Raw genomic sequence first — 20,584 nt, forward strand, 5'->3', positions numbered from 1 at the left:
GTTTGCCTTATTCAGTTAGGAACGAGGTTATGTAGGGTGCGAGTGTTGTTCAGGAAAGTGTAAAAAATATCAAAATCAATGGTATCCGATAATGGCTGAAGAGTTGCTGGTAGTGTTAAATCGGAACGAAAATTCGGGTTTAGGGTTTTCGTTGTTGCAAAAACCCGGTTTGCCGCCGATTATTTACAATATTCTGGACGATTCCCCGGCGGCCGAAAGCGGAGAGGTAAGCGATTCGATTTTGTTTTGATCAAAAGTCGGCATTTTGCCGTTCCCATTTGACAGCTGGATAAACAAATTGTTTCAATCAAAAACAAAAAGGTATTATTTGCAATCATGTTTGCCTTTTATGTATTCCAGTTGTGTCTAGTTTATCTAACAGTTATAATAACTAGCTGGTTTACATACACACAACAGTTATAAATTAGACTTTCATCTTGACATCACATTAACTACATTTATATTGTACTTGAACCCTAGTTTTAACCAACTTAAATGAACCTAAAACCTGTTTGCTAGTCTACTTCCTCTTAGTTTATTAGGTATAGTGACTGCAACCAAATTATATTAGCAAAACTTGCCAGAATGCCTACACCAAAGTGTAAACAGTTATTACTATCATGACTAAGTGGTGAAACAGCCAGATTGTCATTGGAATGCAGTTTAATGTTAAGTAACTTTATCTAGACCACTTTTCTTGGTCAACAAGTATTGTAATGGCCCCATACATTTAATGAAACACTACTTACTAAACAGCCTTCTTGAATATGCATAGTGCAGTAGGTGTAATCAGGCTGGGTTGGACTTATTGTTCTTTTGGAGGTTAGTGCAACCAGGAAAAACCTTTACAAAGGATTCCCAAACCTTTTACCTATTTTTGAATATTAAATTTTATGAGCCCTGGTCAACACAATGGTCAAATTGCAGGCCAGGGATTTAACCTGTACCAACTTCATAGAAAAGTGTCTTTAAGGGTTTTGCCACTACCTGTTTCCTAAAAGTCCCTTGCTTAGGTTCAGTTTAGTTGAACCTAAGGAATTAATAGCAAGACAATAATGCAATTTCCCTTAAACCAATCAATTAATAAGTATAATCTTTTGTGTACTTAGTATGCACATCTGACTGAACTTGTGATCAAATAAACCTTGATAAGTAGGTGTACCTGATGTTTTTCAATGGACTTCTAGAATAATGAGTAATATGTGCCAAATTAATTGTAACCTACAGGTAAACAAAAATAAGGTAATTAAGCTAATCTGCTTATTACTTAGCAATGATAAATGTAATACAATTATTATGTTCTCCTAAGGGGGTTTAATTAAATAATCAATTATGTGCTAAATAACACTTATTTACCATATTGATGGTATGGATGGAATATTTTAGCTGTAATAAAATTGCTTACAGATTTGAATAGTGTTGTTTCTCATATTATCATCCAGGCAAATTGAACCTTTTATCTAGTACCCTGTAATTACAGCCAGTTAGTTCCATTTGCCTTTTGCCCACATCCCCATTTCACTTTGGTTTTGGTGATGATAGAGGCCTTAAAAGGTTTAAATCGATTGCCTTTGTAACATTACCAACTGTTTACTTTAGTCCAAAGTTGTTTGTGCTAAAAAAAACTGAAAATTAGGACAACACAGCCATAAATTTGCACTCTTTTTTTATTTGTACTTCAGTTGTGCTGCGGTTAATATAATTTTTGTTTAAACTCTATGAGGCACTGGAGACCAGAGAGGAGCGGTCAGCAACAGACGCCCTTTAGAGCCCTGAATACCGAAAGGCCATTGTGGCGTGCGTTTATTTGTTCAGGGAACGCTGAAATTACTAAATGAGAACATTCATTGCACGAAAACTGAAAAGCATTCAAATTTCTTTTTTACCCACTGTTTTTGTGTATATTGTTGATTTGATATGGTGAGATTTTTTGAGTTTATAACTTGACCTGTTATGCTTTGTGGGGTTTGCTTCTTTTGTCTCATAGGGAATATCCATAATGACTCATCTTGTATAAGCATAATATTAGATAACACCATAATAGTATGAATTGAGGTGCTGCGTTTACAGTGTCTAAAATACAAATCTTCTTATTGTGGAATTCATTCACAAGTTTTTGATACTTTACCGATTCTTCTTGTGGTCATTTTTAGCCTCACTTATCCTCCTAGGCCCAACATTTTATTTAGAATAGTGGCAACGACTCCACGGCTTTGACTTTGGACACTTGCCGCGATATTTTAAGCCCCTCGAAGGATTTATAAAAGGCGACACCAAGTGAATGTTATGCAGCACAAAATTCCATGTATAAGCAAGGTGTTACTTAAACCCCTGGCAGCTTTTTTATGGGAGTGAATTTCGAATAGTTCCAAAACTATCTTAATTTTATCATTAGTGAGATTGGGAGTTTCTGTTCATGTTATAATAATTATCGGGATGCTCTCTAAATAGCTCCCTAGGAGTTCAATTATAATTTTAATGGAAAGTTCGATGTCACTGGATTAAATTAGTAATGATTGATTAGTAAAATTACACTGAACAAATCCAAGAGCAAGGTGGGACTGAAACTCATTATTAAGTTATTTCAATACATTTTCAGGAATAAGGTTCATTATGAGAACTTTTACAGCTGTTTTATAGAAGACTGTTAAATTTTAAATCCATCTCGTTTGGAATCACAATTACTAAGTTCTAAAGACTTTTCCACCCAATTTTTGAGGTTATAAAAGTCACAACTGCAGGCTTAATGTTACATTGGAATTGGATCGTAAAATTGATTTTAACATTATAATGGGATTTTAGTTAGGATTCCATTAATAAAGTTGCCTAATAACACTGTAGTTAATCAAAGGGTGTAAAATAGCATCAAACTGATGCAAACTTTAATCTGTTTCAGGGGTGGATTAAATTTAAATCCTTTGACTAGTTAAAGCAGCGATATTTTATCAAACTAATACCAGACTCTTGTTGTCATTTTCTTGGTAAAAAAGTATCTTTCCGATGTTTTCTCCACGGATCCAATTACACATTATTAGATGGCCCCCTGGCAATTTCCTACATAGCAAATGTCAGAGTTGAAATCTTCCGGAAAATCAATTTTTTATGCTTTATAAACGTATAGAAGATTAAATTGATACAAGACATATTCAATGCAAATACAATTTCCGTTTACCTATCCTCCCAGAATTTATTGGATATGCATCGAAAATGAAACACCACTACAAGAACCTCTCTAATCCTAAATTTGCCCTTAGCATCCCCTCAACAGTGCTGTGACCCAGTAAATTGAGCACTTGATGAATAACGAGTTTCCGATGTAATTTATGTTACTTTGTAAGTTTAGAAGATCCCAGAAAAGCCAATATGGTTTTGGAGTTAAATATTTCCTTACCTGCTTTTAACGTTTCATTCTTTTGTTTACCGAAATTTACTGCCATAAATCGATTTCCCACAAAACGTCCAGTAGATAAATGAGACTCACTAGTTAAACTAGGTGAACTGAAAGAATTCATTTTAGTGCATCGAACTTTCAGGCAGTAAAGAAAGTTTCTTTTATTCGGTTCTTATTATGTCAAGTTATAAACTATTTTAGTTAAAAACAAAGAGTTTCCGGCAAAACAAACTTGATGGTAATGCGGAGGGTAAGATGCAAAGTTGGGGGGATTAACACAAAATGGAAACTAGTGGAAATTTGCATTACGTCAGCATTTATAAATTCAAGCAGTAGGAAAGTTATATCCATATAAAACGAGTATAAAGAAATCAGTGTTGTTATTGGGATTTAAAGTTGTTTATCTAGGACTTCTAGGAGGAGGTTGTATAAGTAATTTGAATGGTCTTGGATTGAACCTAATTTTGTTTCTTAATGGGAATTTTATCCTACTAAACAACATTTTTTTTTTATTTCAAATTGTCATACTTATTTAGCACATTTTTAGTTTTTTTTTTAAATTTCTTGTACAAGCCTCAATTTTGCCAAATGTTAAAAATGGTAATAACCCACATATTTAATTATCTCCCTTTTAAGCTTTATTAATCTATAGGGATGTCCTCATATTATCTTTAACCTAAGACAGTATTCTATAGGTCAGGACTGGTAAAAATTCTTATCTGTTAATCGGTCAATATCCTCTCTAGATTTGTGCTATAAATTCTAATTTTGTGGGAGATGAATCGGTTATCTTTAAATAACCCGTAATCTGTAAGCAAATCTAGTTTTCACCTGCGTTAATTGGGGCTATTAAGTAATTTGTTTTAAGATCTAGTAGATGCCTTTAACTTGGTATTTGTTGCTTCAGTAACAGGGTTTCAGCTGCTTTTAAATGTACAAATTATTTTCTTCAATAAAAGAAATTAATTTCATACGTCTGCACTAAATCAACAGATGCTGTTTTCCCTTTGTGTTCTATTCTTCTAATTGATGGTTATTATCAAGTGGCCCCCAGACTTGGCTGTCATATTCAATCCGATTTTTGATAGGGTTTTCCGCAATTTCCGACCACTGTTAAGGGCGACTATTATACACGTACACCACTATGCAAGATTTGCATACGCTGCATTCGGTAAACTTCATAAATACTATTTATGTGCTAGAAACTGAATGGATGCAAAGTAAACTAGGAGAATATTTATTGTTAACGATAAAAGTTTTTGAATCCATTGTTTCTGGCTTTAAAACGTTGCTTGCAAATCATTTGTCAACTTTAGCCTTCAGGAAATAACAATAACAAGAAAATGTAGACCACACTAAAGTTTTGGTGGATTTACTATACCTTTACCATAAATCAAAAGCGTCGCGACGTCTAGAAAGCTGCCAGAATTGGTATAAATAATATGTGATCCAATGCAGTACATGCCAATTTTGTAGACCTCGTCCACGATAATCTCAAGAAAATTGTGTAAGGAAAATGAATGGTTTAAGGCAGTTGATAAGTAACTACGCGCAAGCTTTATTACTAGTTTTATGGCACATATGTGAGCTGAAATAGAACAGAATTTTTGTTTATTGCCCATGTTAAAAAAATTGATGAAAGTGAACGTAATTTTTGAATCGTTAAAATTAGCATAAATTTAAGACTTTACGAACAGTAATTGTTATTAAAAATACCTTGTGGAACTTTCTCTAGTTGTTTACAAGTTACCATACATTTTAAGTAGTTTGAGCAATTTTATGATTGGGAAAAGACAGATATATTTTCTAGATGGTTTAATTTACGTTTGATTTTCTCTTTTATTCCTTCCACTTTCCTCTTTACCTTGACCCTTTAGTCTGCATTAATAAATAATTTCATCCATATTTTTCATCTCTGGAAATTATAAAATCAATTAATTCTACTTTTATTAAAGCTTACGTTTAAATGGTAATTTTCCTCACTGACTAGAGACGTGTCAGAAGACGGATTGAGTAGTAAAAAGATAAATGGATTGGAAATAGAACAGGAACAGGGTTTCCAGATATTGGTCTGGGAATGAATTCATCCCATGTCAGTGTCTATAAATTATTTAATGTTTCAATTACTATGAAATCTCTATTGTTTTTACTGAAATTGTACCTAATTAACATTGCTACTTCTTTTATTGTTTTTAACAGCTCTACCTATTTTTTGATGCTCTTGGCAACGTTAGCACACAGCAATGCTGTTAAGTTTTGTCCCTTCCAATTAGTGTATGTGTATCCTTCTCTATTAAATGTCATTGAAACGGAATAGCAATAGTTTTTCAACAAATCTGAGATGGTTCGATATGACTTGTAGCTAAATAATTTAAATTACCTAGGATTCCTATGTTCCATTGCAATGTTTAACTAAACAGTGATTGGACTTAAAAATGGTTTAGACCAACAGTGCAATATCCGCATTTTGTGTGGAAGAGTGACAAAATAATACCAATGTATAATATGCATTTGAATAACAGTATATTACCGACAAATAAGTAACCTTGATTATAAGAAAACATGTAAAAACATGCAAAGTAAAAAATTATATCATATTAATTGCATGGGGAAAATAAATACTGATCCAACATTGGTTGCAACGATTGGGAAAAAATCCCTTAAAAACCCAACTAGACCCTGAAATTACTTAATTTCTATTAAATAAGTTACATCAGTACAGTTAGTTACAACATACCTGTTTCATCCAGCTTCTCATATAAGCTTCAAAGTGCATTTTGATCTGGAAGCTCATCAAACTTTGGAATAGTAGTGACTTTGTCTTTAGTCGTCAGCCAATAATTAATCACCTGTTGAAAGACATTTTATAATTATGTATTTATATGGAATTTAGTGCAGTTTTATTGTGATTTAGTGCAGTTTTGTAATTTACTTACTTTTCCAAATTGAAGGGAATGGCATATAATTTGTTGACCTCATTTTCGGCTAATCCACAAATAATGCACGTCGACGCGGCATTGTGAAGAAAAATTATGTTTAATAACTAAATTATGAACTAAATTTAAAACTAATACAGAAACAAAACTGGAAACACAACTTTTGAAAAAACACAAAATTAAGGTTAAGTTATTGTTATTCATTTCCTCCATATTGCCAAGTCGAAAAAGTATGTAATTTCTTTACACTTTTACAATGTATATTCAAGTGAGACAGAAATATAGCTTTCAGTAATAGATAGCGCAAATAAACGCCATTTGGCAATACCGCTGACCAGTTGACGTTTGCAAGTGGCGCCATCTCAGTGACACCTTCCCTCGTGCTAACAAAGGAAAACATGATATATTCAGATACGATATTGTGTGTGTCACAGAAAAAGACAGTAAACTCGGATCAATCCGATCAGGTCCGGATCAGCTCGGATAAATACATCCGTTAAAGATACTCCTTTCTATCTTGTCTCTGGTGTAATGCCTGTTTTCCCGATACTTCCAAGTCGATTTCGTAAAGTAAAAGTAAAACGTAAGCTAAGTTGTGGTTTGAATGTGACACATTAGGTGCAAAATAACACAGTCTAAACTATTTTTGCACATGATTTCTTTCAAGCACCATCCAAAAGTGTATTTAAACTACAAATTGGATCAAAACTGGTCTCTGTAGCTATTCGAGTTTTTGAGATATTTGAAATCAAAAAATACATAGGTACATTAAAAATTCACATGCCCCCATTGTTAATATTTGAAAAAATAATATATTATACATAGTACGTGATTTCTGGAAAATTATCATCCTGGATGGAAATCATGCATGAAAGCAATCACACTTTGTAATGCGATTTTGGCGACGTAAAACTATAAAAATGACGGATTGGGGGCGGCATAAGTGTGGACCAAAACATTCCTAACTGGATCGGCCATTGCGCCGATGTCCTACTGCATTTCGGAACGAATGTTGTTCGTGTTCGTCGTTTTTGGCGTTCGTCTCGCCCATCGCAGTCTGTTCGATTGCCGCCAACCGGCGCTGCCGCCTCCGGGAGAGAGAAACGCATACTTGCCGCCGTCGACTGCTGCGGTTATGTGACCAAAGTGTCAAACGGGGCCTTAATACCTTCGTTTATATTTGGGGTGGACGATCGTGATTATTCTTCATTTCCACTTCCGCGACGTTCTTCGGATTGTTTCTTTTCATTCTGAATTGACATTTTTCCAAGTGTTAAAGGATTTAGAGGTTTGTATGAAGGGTTTTCTGTTACTTACATTCTAATAATAAAACTTAAGTAATCTGGAATTGTATAGTTGATTATTTTACTTCATTGCCTTAGTTATTGCTGGTACAACACTGACCATGAAAACATTCATTGTTTAAATTAGTAGTTTGCTAAATATTGGTTTATTTTGACCTTCCAGACACATTCTAATAACTTATTCTGCTAACATTGATCAATTTGAAAATCAATTTTTTTCCCCATCACTTCTCTAGGGTATTTGCTCTTTTCATAAACAACTGGACGAGCTGAGGTTTGAATGTGACAGATAAACTTATCTAAGCTGTACATAAACTCAACTTAGCCAATGTTGGGAAAACGGACATTAGAGCTCTTATGTCGGTTTCCCCAACATTGGCTAAGTGGAGTTTAAGGAGAACTTAGATTGTGGTTATACTTAAAATTCCTTGGAAGTGTCAGGAAAACAAGCATTAAGGCTTTCTTTAATAATAATTTGATTTGAGTGACAGTTTTGGCAACATCATGTTACTAATGCCATGATGGACCAAGATTAGCTTTTCAATTTGCTTTTCTGCATATTCATAAAGTTGGGAAGTTTGTTCAGTTATAATTCCGTATTTATCCCTTGCACCTGTTTGTGTTATTTACGAAAGTTTCGGCCTTTTTAGCACTGTTCAACCATTATTCCCCCGCAAACTTTGCAGAATACTGCGCTTGCAATAACTCACACTTTTCAACTAAACTCAGTCACACATTTCCTTATAAAAATTGACGTATTCCCTCAAAATAATTCATTAGAGATGAGCTAGATTGATGACGTTACACTGTCATACAGAATTATGCTCTGTAAACATGCCTGCAACTAATTGGATATGCCACGTTTATTACACACTATAGTACAATGGGCTAGTTTAATTAACACCTGAATTCCAGACAATGGAGTAGTTTTTTCTTGAACCAGGAAAAATTAAACGGTTGCCAAGTCTTGGTATTACCTCCTGAATTTTACGATTATATGCTTTAATATAAAGAGAGGAACAGGCACATGTGGGCTGTAATGGTGCCAACGTGCTAAATTTGGCAGTAACGCAGGCGAAGCTCTAAAGTTCTTATTGATCCGACGAGAATCATACTAAAACATACATTAACCAGGCAGACAGATTAATTTTTAGGATCGTCACAGACCAGCAATAAACACGCAAATTTACTTAAAAGCAGAAAAATCCACCAGGGGTCTTCTGGTCAATTCTCAAGAGAAGTGTTAATAGAATGTGACAGAAGAAGCTGACAATGGCGGGTTCCTGTCACATGCTACAGATCTTTCTCTTGGTAAGACCCTTTTGTAAATAGTGAAATGATTAAAAGCTGCATAAACCAAATAAATAACAAATTCTAGGATGCAACATCAAAATTTCAGTAAATCATGTTAGATTTATTTTTGCTGCAGAGATTAAGTCGGAACAATCGAAAACTGTAATTACTAAACTTAATTGCAGTGCAATGTTTATCAGATTGTTAAACTGGTTATGAGGTTTTCAGAATATACTTACTTTCGTTTATTAGGGCAGTTTTGGTCATTAATAAGTCTTTGAAATGTTATAATGTTTAAGGGTGGGATTTATTAGCTACAAGTTGGAAAAGTTAGTAATCTTTGTGGTTTAACTGTTTGCTACAATATTTGATACTAATTTTCTACAATCATTTTAACGTTCAACCTCTCTTTACATGTTTAAATGTCATCACGCTAAATTTGTTTTATTTTGGCGACCTTTATTCTTCTGTTCCAAATACCATTTTTAGGAGCAAAAATTTTGCCTTGTTTTGGTTATCCTATTACATTTTTGACTAGTATTTCTACAAAAGTCTTAACATACTGTGCTTAAACTAGTAAAATTAATGGATTATCAAGAAAATCCTAATAAAAAGCTTGAGCAATAATCTGACTATTTGGATACATTTTCCAAATATGTAATAGAACAAAATCTGAAAACATGTTATTAAAATGCACGCAAATTGCATTATCAGTTTGCTTTTATAAATAATAAAATTATTTACTTAATGCAATTTAAAAATAAAACTATCTACTGTATACTTTTTTCCATCCACATACAAATAATAGAATGCATCTAAAAGCAAAAAAAAATAATTAATTTTTTTTATAATGAGTTTAAATCAAAGTTAGAAAAACCCTTAATTACTCAGTTTAATTATACGATGCATTATATTCTGTTTATGACCGTTTAATTTGGATAGTCATTCAGACTTCTTTAATTAAATTTCACCGGAGCCAAAAACTTGCCGGAAAATATCGACCCACTTACCATTTCCCTGCAGTTACGGCATTGTCATAATGTTAACAGTTCAGCATTCTCTAGGGTAATAAATAAAGGTCCACGTGCAATAATTCATTTTAATTTTTGGTTTAATCTGATTCGACATTTGTTTACATTTTATTTTTTACCACAAACCGGTTTGGCTTGATTGTTGCAGTCCCTTTCGGAAACAAAATTATTCCTGCTGGCTCCGCACCCTTTGTAAATCACTCTTTCGCACCCTTTCAGTTTGTTGTTCCAGTGATAAGCGAAGGCAGGGGATTCGTTGTTTGCGCACCTCGTCCATTGGTTTTCATGGGCTTGATCGCAATCTAAAGTTTTTTGTTTGTTAATTATTATGTTAATCGAAGGGTTAGTTTACTTACCTTCTGAGGTGAAGTCCCTGAATGCACCGTAGGATCCGTGAATTTTTCTAGTTACATCCGGAACGTTTCGAACCAGTAAGTGAGCCTGAGTGGCCAGGACAGTCATTAAAACGAAGAAAAAGAAGCAGTAGACCTTCATTGTTTCTGGAAGAGATTAATTTGGATCAAGTTTGGTCAGAACGCTATTTATAAGGAGTGGCTCATATGATAACCCTTAGTGATAACCCTAATTATAATCTTTTTTCTGCATAAATGTTGTTTGTACAAATTTGTTTACTAGGTTAGGTTTTTCTTCAGATGTATTTTCCTAGAAGTTTTGATGAACTGTTTATAGCATTTCAGCATTCACCAAGTGATCACAAACCATTAAAGCATTAATTACATGTGCGTTTAACCAAAACAAGTAGCCTGGTTCAACTGTTACAATAATAATCACGTCATCCTTTATAGTGGATCATCATCATTTCTAATGCCATAATAAAATAATTCGCTTAGAATACTGTTCTGTGTACTTGTTTTAGTGTAATTATGCCATTTTTGTAGTGTAATGGCGACCGACAAGGCTAATATGATGCACTGATTGATTTATACGAAGTTTGAGGCTAACTACTTATCTACAAAAGCCAGTTATCGACACATGGTGATTTAATAGCAATTTTCAAACCTACGAACGTGACGTCTTTTCTGTTACGAGGTTTTAACAAATTTGATACTTAACTACAAATTTTTGAATCAAATATTCATATCTAGGCTGATTGATTATTAATTGCAAATACATTTTAATGAAATACTTCAAACTTTACAATACGTGCCAGACATGCATTGTGTCTCTCCGATTTATATTTCATGCACAGCAATGCATTTACCCTAGAAAACACTCTCCCATCCCGGAAATTCCATTAGGCCGTAGCGCTATATTATCCTCCGAGTAGCGTTTTAATACTTCACCGATTTTCTCTGGAAAAAGCGAAGAAGAGGCTAAATGAAACCGGTGTTAAACGGAAAATGCGCTTAGTTCCAAGAGTGCTCCAAAGTCTTTTCTTCTCGTTCAAACAAAAGTATATTGTTTTGATCCTAGGAAGTCATATTAATACTTTTTTGGTTTATTTCAGGTCCAGGTTGGAGATGTGATATTAAAAGTAAATGAAACTGACGTTATAAAATACAGCACTAGAGAAGGTAAGTCCCATCTAGAACTTCTACTTTCAAGCTTTTATCACTTTACATCATTGCTACTTAACTCCAAGTTCACTTAGTTTGCCAAAGTCAAGTTTATTGAAAGATTTACGATCTACCAATTCACCAAGTAATTTTAACTGCTTTTTAACTATTCATCACGTTTTAACCCAATAAAAATCTCATTCGACACTAAAGCTAATTACTCTTGGAAATGTTCGGTCACCACTAATAACACACATTTTTGCTTTTCAGTTCTAAAATGCCTGCGATTATCTTCAGACCCAGTCACACTAAAAATTAAACGCGGTAAGCTTGCATCACATTTATGTTCTGTAAAAACCACCTGGTATATCAGTAGTAATAGAAAATTACAGTGGTTAAAAATCCATTTTAAAACTGTCCTGTTACTGCTGAACCATGTGCTAGCTTTAAGCTTCAGCTTTCAAGTACACGTTTCTAGAATTACAGTTTCAATGTCCTCGTTAACAAGTTTTGTAACTAATCCATTAAAAAAGTCTTTCAGTTGCCAAGTTTCTAAATATTGGAAGGGACTTTGTTGACAAGCACTGACTCTCCTCTCAATGAGTCTAGAGTTTTATTCTCGTTTTTTTACTAAAGTTTGTCAATGGTAAGATTGCAGTGATGTTTTTCAAAATTTTATTTCGCAAGTAATCTAACTAATGTAGTGAATTGGGTTTTATTTAAAAAATTATTTAGTAGTAGTCTTTAAAGTGGTTCTTTTCCTTCACCAAGGTGTCAAAACCATGCTTTCCAAAACTGTGTGGCGTTAATTGTGTTTTATAGTCGAGTGTTGGTTCATCATGCAATTTTTCCAAAAATCTACTAACTTTCGAAATATTTAAGGAGAATTGTAATTGACCAATCACAAATTACCAACAGTGCTGTGATTTATGCAAATATTACACTTAGCATTAAAGTGACAATTATTTGATTAATGGAATAAAAAATTGAAAAACCTAAAGAAATACCATGCTTCTATGTAATAAATAAAGTTAGATGTAATAAAGAAAATGGCATGGTATTCTTGGAAACCTGTTTGTACAGATAATCCCAGGGTCGGCTTTCATTCACGTGTACCTACAATACTTCGTCTATTGATTGATAGCAAACTGATCAGTCATCAGCGTATTATTGTAGGGTATTTAGGTCAATACCTACAAGTCGCACTAAAATTTTATTGGTTGTTTTTAGCAAATTTTTATTAGAGATTGTACAACTTTTTGTACTGTATAATAGTGTTGTTTTTTTTTTGTTTATTTTAAGGAAAAATAATTAAAAATATTGGTTTTTGGACTTGTGCCACTTTTGAGAAAAATAAATGGGTTTTCTCACGTTTAAGCGAAAATAAACAGCCTCTCCGAAACAGCTACCTAAGTTGCTTAACTATAATTTTCGTGTTACAACCGTAAATAATTAATTAAAACGCCCTTGGCAAGAAGTAAAGGAATTGTCGTTACGCTGGAAGCGTTTGATAAAACAGGAAATCGATTTTGTTTCCATCCACAGAGACCCATTTAAACATCTACTAGGGCAAACAGTCAAGTTCGTTCGGAAAAAATATTGAGAGACTTGCTTAAAAGCAGTTTTACACCTTTTTTTTTGCCTGGAAAATTTTGCTTCAAAATAGACTTTCCAGAAGTTTTTTTATCGGAAAATTCATTAATTTTCTTTCGTCCTTGCTTGTGGATGTTCGCATTCCTCTTAATAAGTCCGGAGGAGGCAATTGAATTACTCTGGATAAAAAACGGACATGGAACTCGGTAATAAAATTGCACCCAATCGTTTTTATTAATGGGTGTAGGCGATTACGTCAACGACAGTAGGCTCTTCTTGGTACTTATATTTAGCAAAGCTGACTCACTGAAAGATTTTTACTTTTTCTCCGTAAAGACTTTCCAGAAACACGTTAGTTTAATACACAACAATTCATTGAACAGCCATTAAGTGAAACGTTTCCTAGATCCGAAGATTAAATCGACGGTTCGGAAACACCTCCAGTCGACGACCGGGGCCGATCAAGGCCCCAGAGAACGGTCTCCTCTAGGGAGCAGAGCGCGCCCTGAGCCGGCAGTGCACCGGACTCATCATGGGCGGCATTTGGCCGCCACCAACGGTCGATTGCCGCCCGAACACGAACCCCTGCTATTCGAACACGAACGACTTCAGGGCGAACCGCCTTCCACCAAAATGGGGGCGCCCAAGTTCGAGGCCTACATGATGACCGGCGAGCACATACTCAACATCTCCAGGATGCCACAGACTACTAGTATAATACCCAAACAACAGAAAAAGGTTAGTTAGTTTATGACGGTTACTGTATTTAAGCCTTAAAAAATATGTAAAACAACCGTTTGGGAGAGTTAATTTTCGTTTTGTTACAATCATGGATTTTTAAGTTAATTCATTAGATCACGTTTTTGTCATATTAATTTATTAGTAACTTATACAGTAATTTGGATATTATTTTATTTTTTCTGCAGGCCTGTAGAAGAGAAAACATCTCAAAGCGTCATATAATGGATGATAACTTTTCCTGCGACATAATCGATTAGAACCCAGTTTAAAAATAATTAACGATTAACTAATTACTGTTTTAAGTGGTCAACCATATAAAGAGCTATTAATAGTTTATCATTGCTACTACTGGAAGATTCCATTCAAGTTAGTCACAGAGATATGAATGAAGACTTCAATAGCAAAACAGAAATGTCTTAGCAGTTTAGTAAAGTAATTATTAGTCTCAATTATTTTAAATCTAAACAAATTTGAAAACAGGGTTATAGTCTCTAATCACCAATCGATTGTTCCCATAAAAATTGTATGTAACCGTACATTGTAAACGAGCAGTTTTTATAGGCAAACTTTTTTAAAATTACAATTTACGTTTTATCTGATTGAACAAATCACCAAGTAAACTTCTCTGCTAGCACCTAAAATGTTAACTAGTCACGAAACGTATACGAATGTAACTCGGAGGTAAATATGGAATGAATTAATCATAATCTGAAAGGTACGAAGTGATATTGTGTAAGAATTGGATAACCCAGATGTTCAGAACGAATGACTTACACGTCTTTATCTGCGAAGCAGACGATGGAATAAAAGACTGAATCTATTATAATTTGAAATCGCTTTTGGCAGGATAACGGGAAGCACCTGAGTTCAGAAAGTCGTAGAAGTTGTTGAGTAAATAAAATGCAGGCATTTTTATTGATAATTAATAATCTTGCATTTTAGGCTGTAAATTCATCTAGTGGTTACCATTATTTAAATGACTTCCTGTGTATGGTTAAGAGTTCCACTACTTTGGTATTAAATTTTATTACTTACAAGTTGCTTTACGCTTGCTATCTGCGATAAGAATTGTTTCAAGAGGACGTAACTAGAGACGCAGTTCATTATCAGATACTTTCATTTGATTGACATATTTATTGTTAATAAAATACATCTAATACCGGCTTGGTATGTTGTATTTTTTTAGTATATGTGTATAGACTTTCAAGTGTGCGGTTGTTTTACAATTTTTTTGCGCTTGAACGGGTATGATCTCTTGCTATGTAGTCAGGCGTCTAAAGGTGAGTTGTTTACCCGACCAAAACTTAACACAATTAGGCTACTTTTTAATTGCAGTTTAAGTCTCGATGTAATTTTACAGGCGGACCATTCAAGATACCATAACAGTCATGCTCACCATTTACGTCATCAGCCCAAAGAACACAATTCAGTGCCAAACAGTCCTAATGAAACGGACCTGGGCCGAGGGGGTCGGTCGTCGGGCCCTAATTCGGCTCACACTTCACCTGTAGGGGGCGCTCGAAAGGACCATACCCCCACAGTACAGGTGGGTTTAATTATACAGGTGTGGTAAATCCAAAACCGTGTAACGGACAGAGAAACGTACATTATTGCATGCGCGGGACTAAGACAGAAAACGAAAAAAATATCAAGTAGGCCATATTTTCAGCACGCTGTTGCCAAACGCCAAGTATTCAATACCGTCGACAAAATTAATTTTGTTGGCGTTTGGCAACAGCGCGCTGAAAATATGGCCTACTTGATATTTTTTTCGTTTTCTGTCTTAGTCCCGCGCATGCAATAATGTACGTTTCTCTGTCCGTTACACGGTTTTCCTATGGTCGGTTTTGGATTTACCACACCTGTATTTTTAGTGCATATACAGTGGGTGAATGTGTTAATTTTTAAAACATAATAAGTTACGGTCTGCTGATATTCGTGATAATGTATCACTTAAGTTAGGTCAGTGTCTAATGGTCGATTAACTTAACCTGAAATTGTGGTGGTGCAGTCGACCCCTTGATAATTTTGTATTTAAAAACCACCCGGACCTGGAACATTCTGGATGTAGGATTGATTACATTTGTGTCAGGGATTAGAACTTCCTTAATCTCATGTTTAAGACCTTTACAACTAGAATTAAATTTTCAAAGTGAACTATAACAATGAACAGTTGAATGTGTCTTTTTAGCATTCTCCACAAGATCCGTACGCAAACAGTTTTGTGAGAACAAGTCGAAGCGAAGATCAGCTCCAAATCCAAAACAATCTCGGTGGTGCCGTTAGTACGGCAAATTCAGAGGCGGACGAAGACATTGCAAGTTCCCTAAACACACTTCTAGATACACGGCCCGATTCGGCTACCAGTGATAGTGATAGGTAATGGAAATTGCACATAACCTCTTCGCGTCAAAATTGTTTATTTTTTTTATCTCAAAATTCTGGTTTCTAGAATTGTCTGGACATATAACGCCCCAGTGTCGGAGTTGCAAAAACTGGGGCACACGCTCTCTAACGGCAGCAGTTCGTCGCACAGCAATACGTCGGCTTCTAGCAGCCCGTTGCACACTGGGTCGCCCAATTCCCCCACGTCGGTGTCTTCCTCGGTGATGTCGAGCCAATCTGGTTCGCGTCGCGTTCCTTACACGTTGACCAATGGACCTCAGCAGCAACAAACCTTTGATTTTAGCGTCTCAGAAGGTAAGTTACGTTTCAAGCTTTGGAGAACTTAACTGTATTTGGTTTAACGTGGTTAAATATCTCAAAAATACCATACTTATATCTGTTATCCAGACTAAAAGATTTTTGGACTATAACGATCACAGAAGATTGATCTTTAAAGCAGTTTGTCACGTCACTGATAATGTGTGAATCCACCTTAAAACTTTAATATTTATTAATTTATGACTATGTTCTGTTTTTCATAAGAACAAACAATTTACTGTTCTCGCGGACTGAGTTTACCCGTGCCGTCATCCCCCTGTGATTTAGAAGTAGACAGAAAGGGTAAATATCTAAGTGAATGTCTTCCAAAAAAAAAACATTTACTGATTAGCGCTTCTATTTCAGTCATTGTCAGTTTGACAACCATTGAAATGTGTTTGATTTGTTTACTATTAATCTTTTCCGTTTCTTTGTGTTGTTAATCATTTATAAAGTTTTCTATTTACCACACCATCACAGTTCTTTTAAGAGCTATTGTTTCTACGCTTTTAACATTCTGTAAGTACTTTCATAATATTATTATTAATATTTTTATTTTTTTTATGTCGGCTGTCACGATCTAACCAAAATTGGCACAATTACTAACCTGTTTTGAAAAAAAAGTGGGAGTGTCTATTATGGTTTTTATCTAGCCATTTGGTTTTTCCTAAATTCGGAATTACTTACTATTACAGTATTTTTTTAGAAAATGCCTGGAAAAATTCTCCACAGACAAGCCCAGCAGTTAATTCTTAACCTTTGTGAATATTTTGAATTGGAAAAAACCAATGGAGGACCTTTAGAAGCTTTATCATCTGTTCAGGAAGAAAATAAGAAATTTTAAGACCTTCTCATTCTTACTGATGTATTTTTTTTGATACTAGAAGGTTGTAGCTGCTTTGAAAATTTCCCGCAAAACTGTTTATTCGATTCGGAAAAAACAAGCAAGTAATCTTATGATTTTCTCACCTAGAAAACGTAAATCGAGATGTTATCGACGGGCCAAGACCACTGATTTATCTGAAAGTATTAAAATGGATGTTCGAAATACATTATATGATATGTACAACGATAGTATGTTAATAATAGTAAAATATATCTACTTTTGTAAGAAACATCTATTAACATTTCATTGTTTCCAAAGACTGAGATTTTTGGGTTGCATTATAGATTTTTCATAAAAATGTCTTGAAACATATTAATAATACAGTCATAGAAAAATAAAATAAGCGTCTAAAATGTTTTCCAGCGGGTTTAAAATAAAATAAGTGGATTGCAACCTGAAAATGAGATATCAGATACTACAGCATCACTCAGAATGTCTTATTGAATTTTTAATTTGTTGTATTTATTTTAGAGAAACATGTAACCATCCAGAACCTAAATCAAGAGCTTAAAGTTAAAGAAATACTACATATTGGTGATACATCTCTGCGAATTTTGGTAAATAAATTAGGTTTCAAATTTAGATGGAATTCTATGATCCAAACGGAGACTTCTCAAAATAAAAAATGTTATTTCGATCAAGATATTTTTGATTTGCTTTGATATAAGGTTGTTTTAGTGCAAATTTGCAGCCAAAGATTTCTACTTTCTGACTGACAATACACGCAAAATTTTAAACGTGACACGCCCTTTTCTATAATATGAACACACAACAGGTTTGTTGACGAAAACTTGATTTGAAAACAATGAAAACTCACTCCGCGAGAACAGTACTTTCATATTTTAAATCATCCAGGAAGTCCAACAGTGACAGATATGGTCTTCAATCATATAGGATTTCCTGTATATTATTATTAAAAACAGAAGGTAACTCAAACAGCCAAAATTGACCTATTGCCTGTTATTTGGTTGTTCAGTATTCCTTTCCTAGGATCACAAAATCAGTTTAATTATTCTAGCCTACACATAAAATTCTAATAACAGCAAAAATACCCGTACTAATTAAGTAAAAACCTTTATTACGTAACAACTCAAAACAAGTAGCAGCATATCATAAATATCAATTTCAAGATTAACTTAAATCATATCGTTCATTTACAATACTGCCAACACTAAGCCGTCATTGCATTTGAAATTATTTACCTCAAACAGCTTTAAATAGAGCGGAATTACAGACCGGAAACGCACGAGCTACTTCCTAAATAACCCTCGTACTAATTCGGTATGAACCTTTATCGCTCTCCTGTCAAGCGATAAACCAGTGTAAATTTAATTCTGTTTGTCAATAGTGATTTGTTTGAGGAATACACAATGAATTTCGACTACTCGATGATTTTTCTTGCTGTAAGGAACTGGTTATGGTGCGTACGAATTAATAAGCGTTTTGTCGTGGTTGATTGGTCATTAGCGCATTAGTTTTCGCCCGTGTTCGTACTAGTAATAATGCAGTATCGAAGGTAAACGTGTGGATGATGATAGCAAGTCAAAACTATATTTTTAGTAGGTGTCTAGGAATTACAAGTACGTGATTTGTTGTTTTGGGTATTTACGTGTTTATGTTCAGATTAAGTGGCGCCGGAAATGGAATTTTAATGCAACAAAGTCAAGTATTTAGATGACTGTAGATAATCGTGTCAAAGATTAGTGTTTACAACTTGTCGAATTTGAAGTGTATAATCATTAGCAAATTATGCATTATTTATAATATTTGTTGACTGAGACAAATTTTTCTAGCTGTTTCGAACATCTCAAGTCCGGATTACAATGACGATGACAGCGTGGGAATCCGTGATTGCGTTATGGAAATCAGCGATCACAGTGACAGCGACAGCACCTTACTGGGTCCCGAACCGAATAAGAGACGAGGAAATCCAAGGGGCGGTCATGACGGATCTGGACAGGGTGATCACAAGATCGTTATCCAAGTGCGGGGACCGCAAGATAAACGGGGACAGGGCAACGGAGAGATTACGTCCAGTGTTTCTGACCAAGTTATATTGGTAAGTTTTGTTTTGTACTGTAGTGGGTTTTGTCGTATTAATTCGTATCGAGTCAATAGACAAATCAATGATATTGACACGTTTGCCGGATGTGTTTGCATTTATATTTAGACTGAATAAGATTCATTGAGTTCAATGAAAAACATTCTAAAATAATAGAAGGGCAGACAGAAGGATTATATTTAGGGAATTTTTGTAGGAGGGAAACGAGGACGAAGCTAAAGAAGAAGAAAATAAATCGTCTCCCATATCTTCGGAAGACGAAAGTGATGTAGATAGTCTTCATAGTTTCCATTACTCACCGAAAGCAGTGGATATGCCTTCGGCCATTAGATTAGCCAAGAGATTGTACAGTTTGGATGGTTTTAAAAAATCGGATGTTTCGCGACATTTGAGTAAAAAGTATGGTTAAGCACCATCTCCCAACAAATTAATTTGAAACAAATTTTATTTCAGCAATGACTTTAGTAGGGCTGTGGCAGAAGAATACTTAAAGTATTTTAATTTTGAGAAAGATACCTTAGATATAGCTTTAAGAAAGTTCCTGAAACAATTCTCCTTGACCGGCGAAACACAAGAAAGGGAGAGGGTGTTAGTACATTTCTCTAAACGGTATTTGGATTGCAATCCCGGTTCCTTTAACTCCCAAGGTTTGTTAGTAAACTGGAAAAAAATAAATAAAAAAAGGGTTTGCACTTTAGACGCTGTGCACACTTTAACCTGTGCCATAATGCTACTGAACACAGATCTGCACACCCAAAACGTTGGACGGAAAATGACCTGTAGCGAGTTTATCGAAAATCTTAACGACCTGAACGAGGGCGAGAATTTCCCGAGGGAAATACTTAAACATTTGTATCATGCCATCAAAAGTCATCCTTTGGAATGGGCACTGTAAGTTGGTTGGTTTAAGGATATGGGTACGCTAATGCGAATATATCAAATTAAAGGGACAATGACTTGGACGACGCAGGACAGTCCCACCTTCGAAATAACGAAATTAACATGATGGGAAATCCATTCCTGGAAGTGCCAAACTCCTCCACCGCGGTGGAGTACAAGAAAGGATACGTTATGCGGAAGTGTTGTTACGAGGCAAACGCCAAAAGAAGTGAGTATTCTTGGGTTGT

General features: G+C 34.7%; 2 protein-coding genes and 2 long non-coding RNA genes across 10 annotated transcripts in view; 1 reads left to right on the forward strand and 3 right to left on the reverse strand.

Moving 5' to 3' along the window:
• Window positions 1-20,584, forward strand: part of Efa6 (Exchange factor for Arf 6) — a 27,875-nt gene continuing 7,291 nt past the window's right edge. For 4 of the 6 annotated variants that reach the window (XM_081987465.1, XM_081987469.1, XM_081987467.1 and 1 more), the window contains exons 1-12: window positions 1-226; window positions 11,424-11,490; window positions 11,743-11,796; window positions 13,472-13,803; window positions 15,167-15,352; window positions 15,998-16,185; window positions 16,259-16,506; window positions 19,189-19,454; window positions 19,654-19,856; window positions 19,911-20,104; window positions 20,156-20,348; window positions 20,405-20,565. In XM_081987465.1, the coding sequence (XP_081843591.1) occupies window positions 92-226; window positions 11,424-11,490; window positions 11,743-11,796; window positions 13,472-13,803; window positions 15,167-15,352; window positions 15,998-16,185; window positions 16,259-16,506; window positions 19,189-19,454; window positions 19,654-19,856; window positions 19,911-20,104; window positions 20,156-20,348; window positions 20,405-20,565 (2,227 nt within the window). In that variant the 5' untranslated portion in view covers window positions 1-91. Of the gene's footprint in view, window positions 227-11,423; window positions 11,491-11,742; window positions 11,797-13,471; window positions 13,804-14,937; window positions 15,087-15,166; window positions 15,353-15,997; window positions 16,186-16,258; window positions 16,507-19,188; window positions 19,455-19,653; window positions 19,857-19,910; window positions 20,105-20,155; window positions 20,349-20,404; window positions 20,566-20,584 lie in introns of those variants that run through there. The other 2 variants (XM_081987468.1, XM_081987471.1) reach the window with 2 other exon arrangements.
• On the reverse strand, window positions 1,688-2,235 carry LOC145734255 (uncharacterized). The gene is made up of 3 exons (XR_014179397.1): window positions 2,129-2,235; window positions 1,891-2,073; window positions 1,688-1,821 (listed from the first exon to the last, which is right to left on the reverse strand). It is a non-coding gene; the product is annotated as an uncharacterized LOC145734255 (long non-coding RNA).
• LOC145734253 (uncharacterized) lies at window positions 5,898-6,468 on the reverse strand. 2 transcript variants are annotated; one of them, XR_014179394.1, is made up of 3 exons: window positions 6,328-6,468; window positions 6,129-6,240; window positions 5,898-6,070 (listed from the first exon to the last, which is right to left on the reverse strand). It is a non-coding gene; the product is annotated as an uncharacterized LOC145734253 (long non-coding RNA). The 2 variants fall into 2 exon arrangements; XR_014179393.1 differs by having other exon boundaries at window positions 5,898-6,079.
• On the reverse strand, window positions 10,010-10,472 carry LOC145734250 (uncharacterized). The gene is made up of 2 exons (XM_081987521.1): window positions 10,312-10,472; window positions 10,010-10,257 (listed from the first exon to the last, which is right to left on the reverse strand). Exons 1-2 carry the CDS (start codon window positions 10,448-10,450, stop codon window positions 10,064-10,066), a joined length of 333 nt encoding a protein of 110 aa, XP_081843647.1. The 5' UTR covers window positions 10,451-10,472; the 3' UTR covers window positions 10,010-10,063.

Source organism: Ips typographus, linkage group LG9, assembly GCF_016097725.1.
Source record: "Ips typographus isolate SLU linkage group LG9, UJ_Ityp_2.0, whole genome shotgun sequence".
NCBI classification, from domain to species: domain Eukaryota; kingdom Metazoa; phylum Arthropoda; class Insecta; order Coleoptera; family Curculionidae; genus Ips; species Ips typographus.

Excerpts from the sequence above, each read along its gene's own strand:
- LOC145734250 (XM_081987521.1), bottom strand. The coding sequence starts at position 10,450 with ATGAAGGTCTACTGCTTCTTTTTCTTCGTTTTAATGACTGTCCTGGCC. Across the intron at positions 10,258-10,311 it reads CAGGGACTTCACCTCAGAAG|ATTGCGATCAAGCCCATGAA; the intron begins GTAAGTAAACTA and ends AAAAAACTTTAG.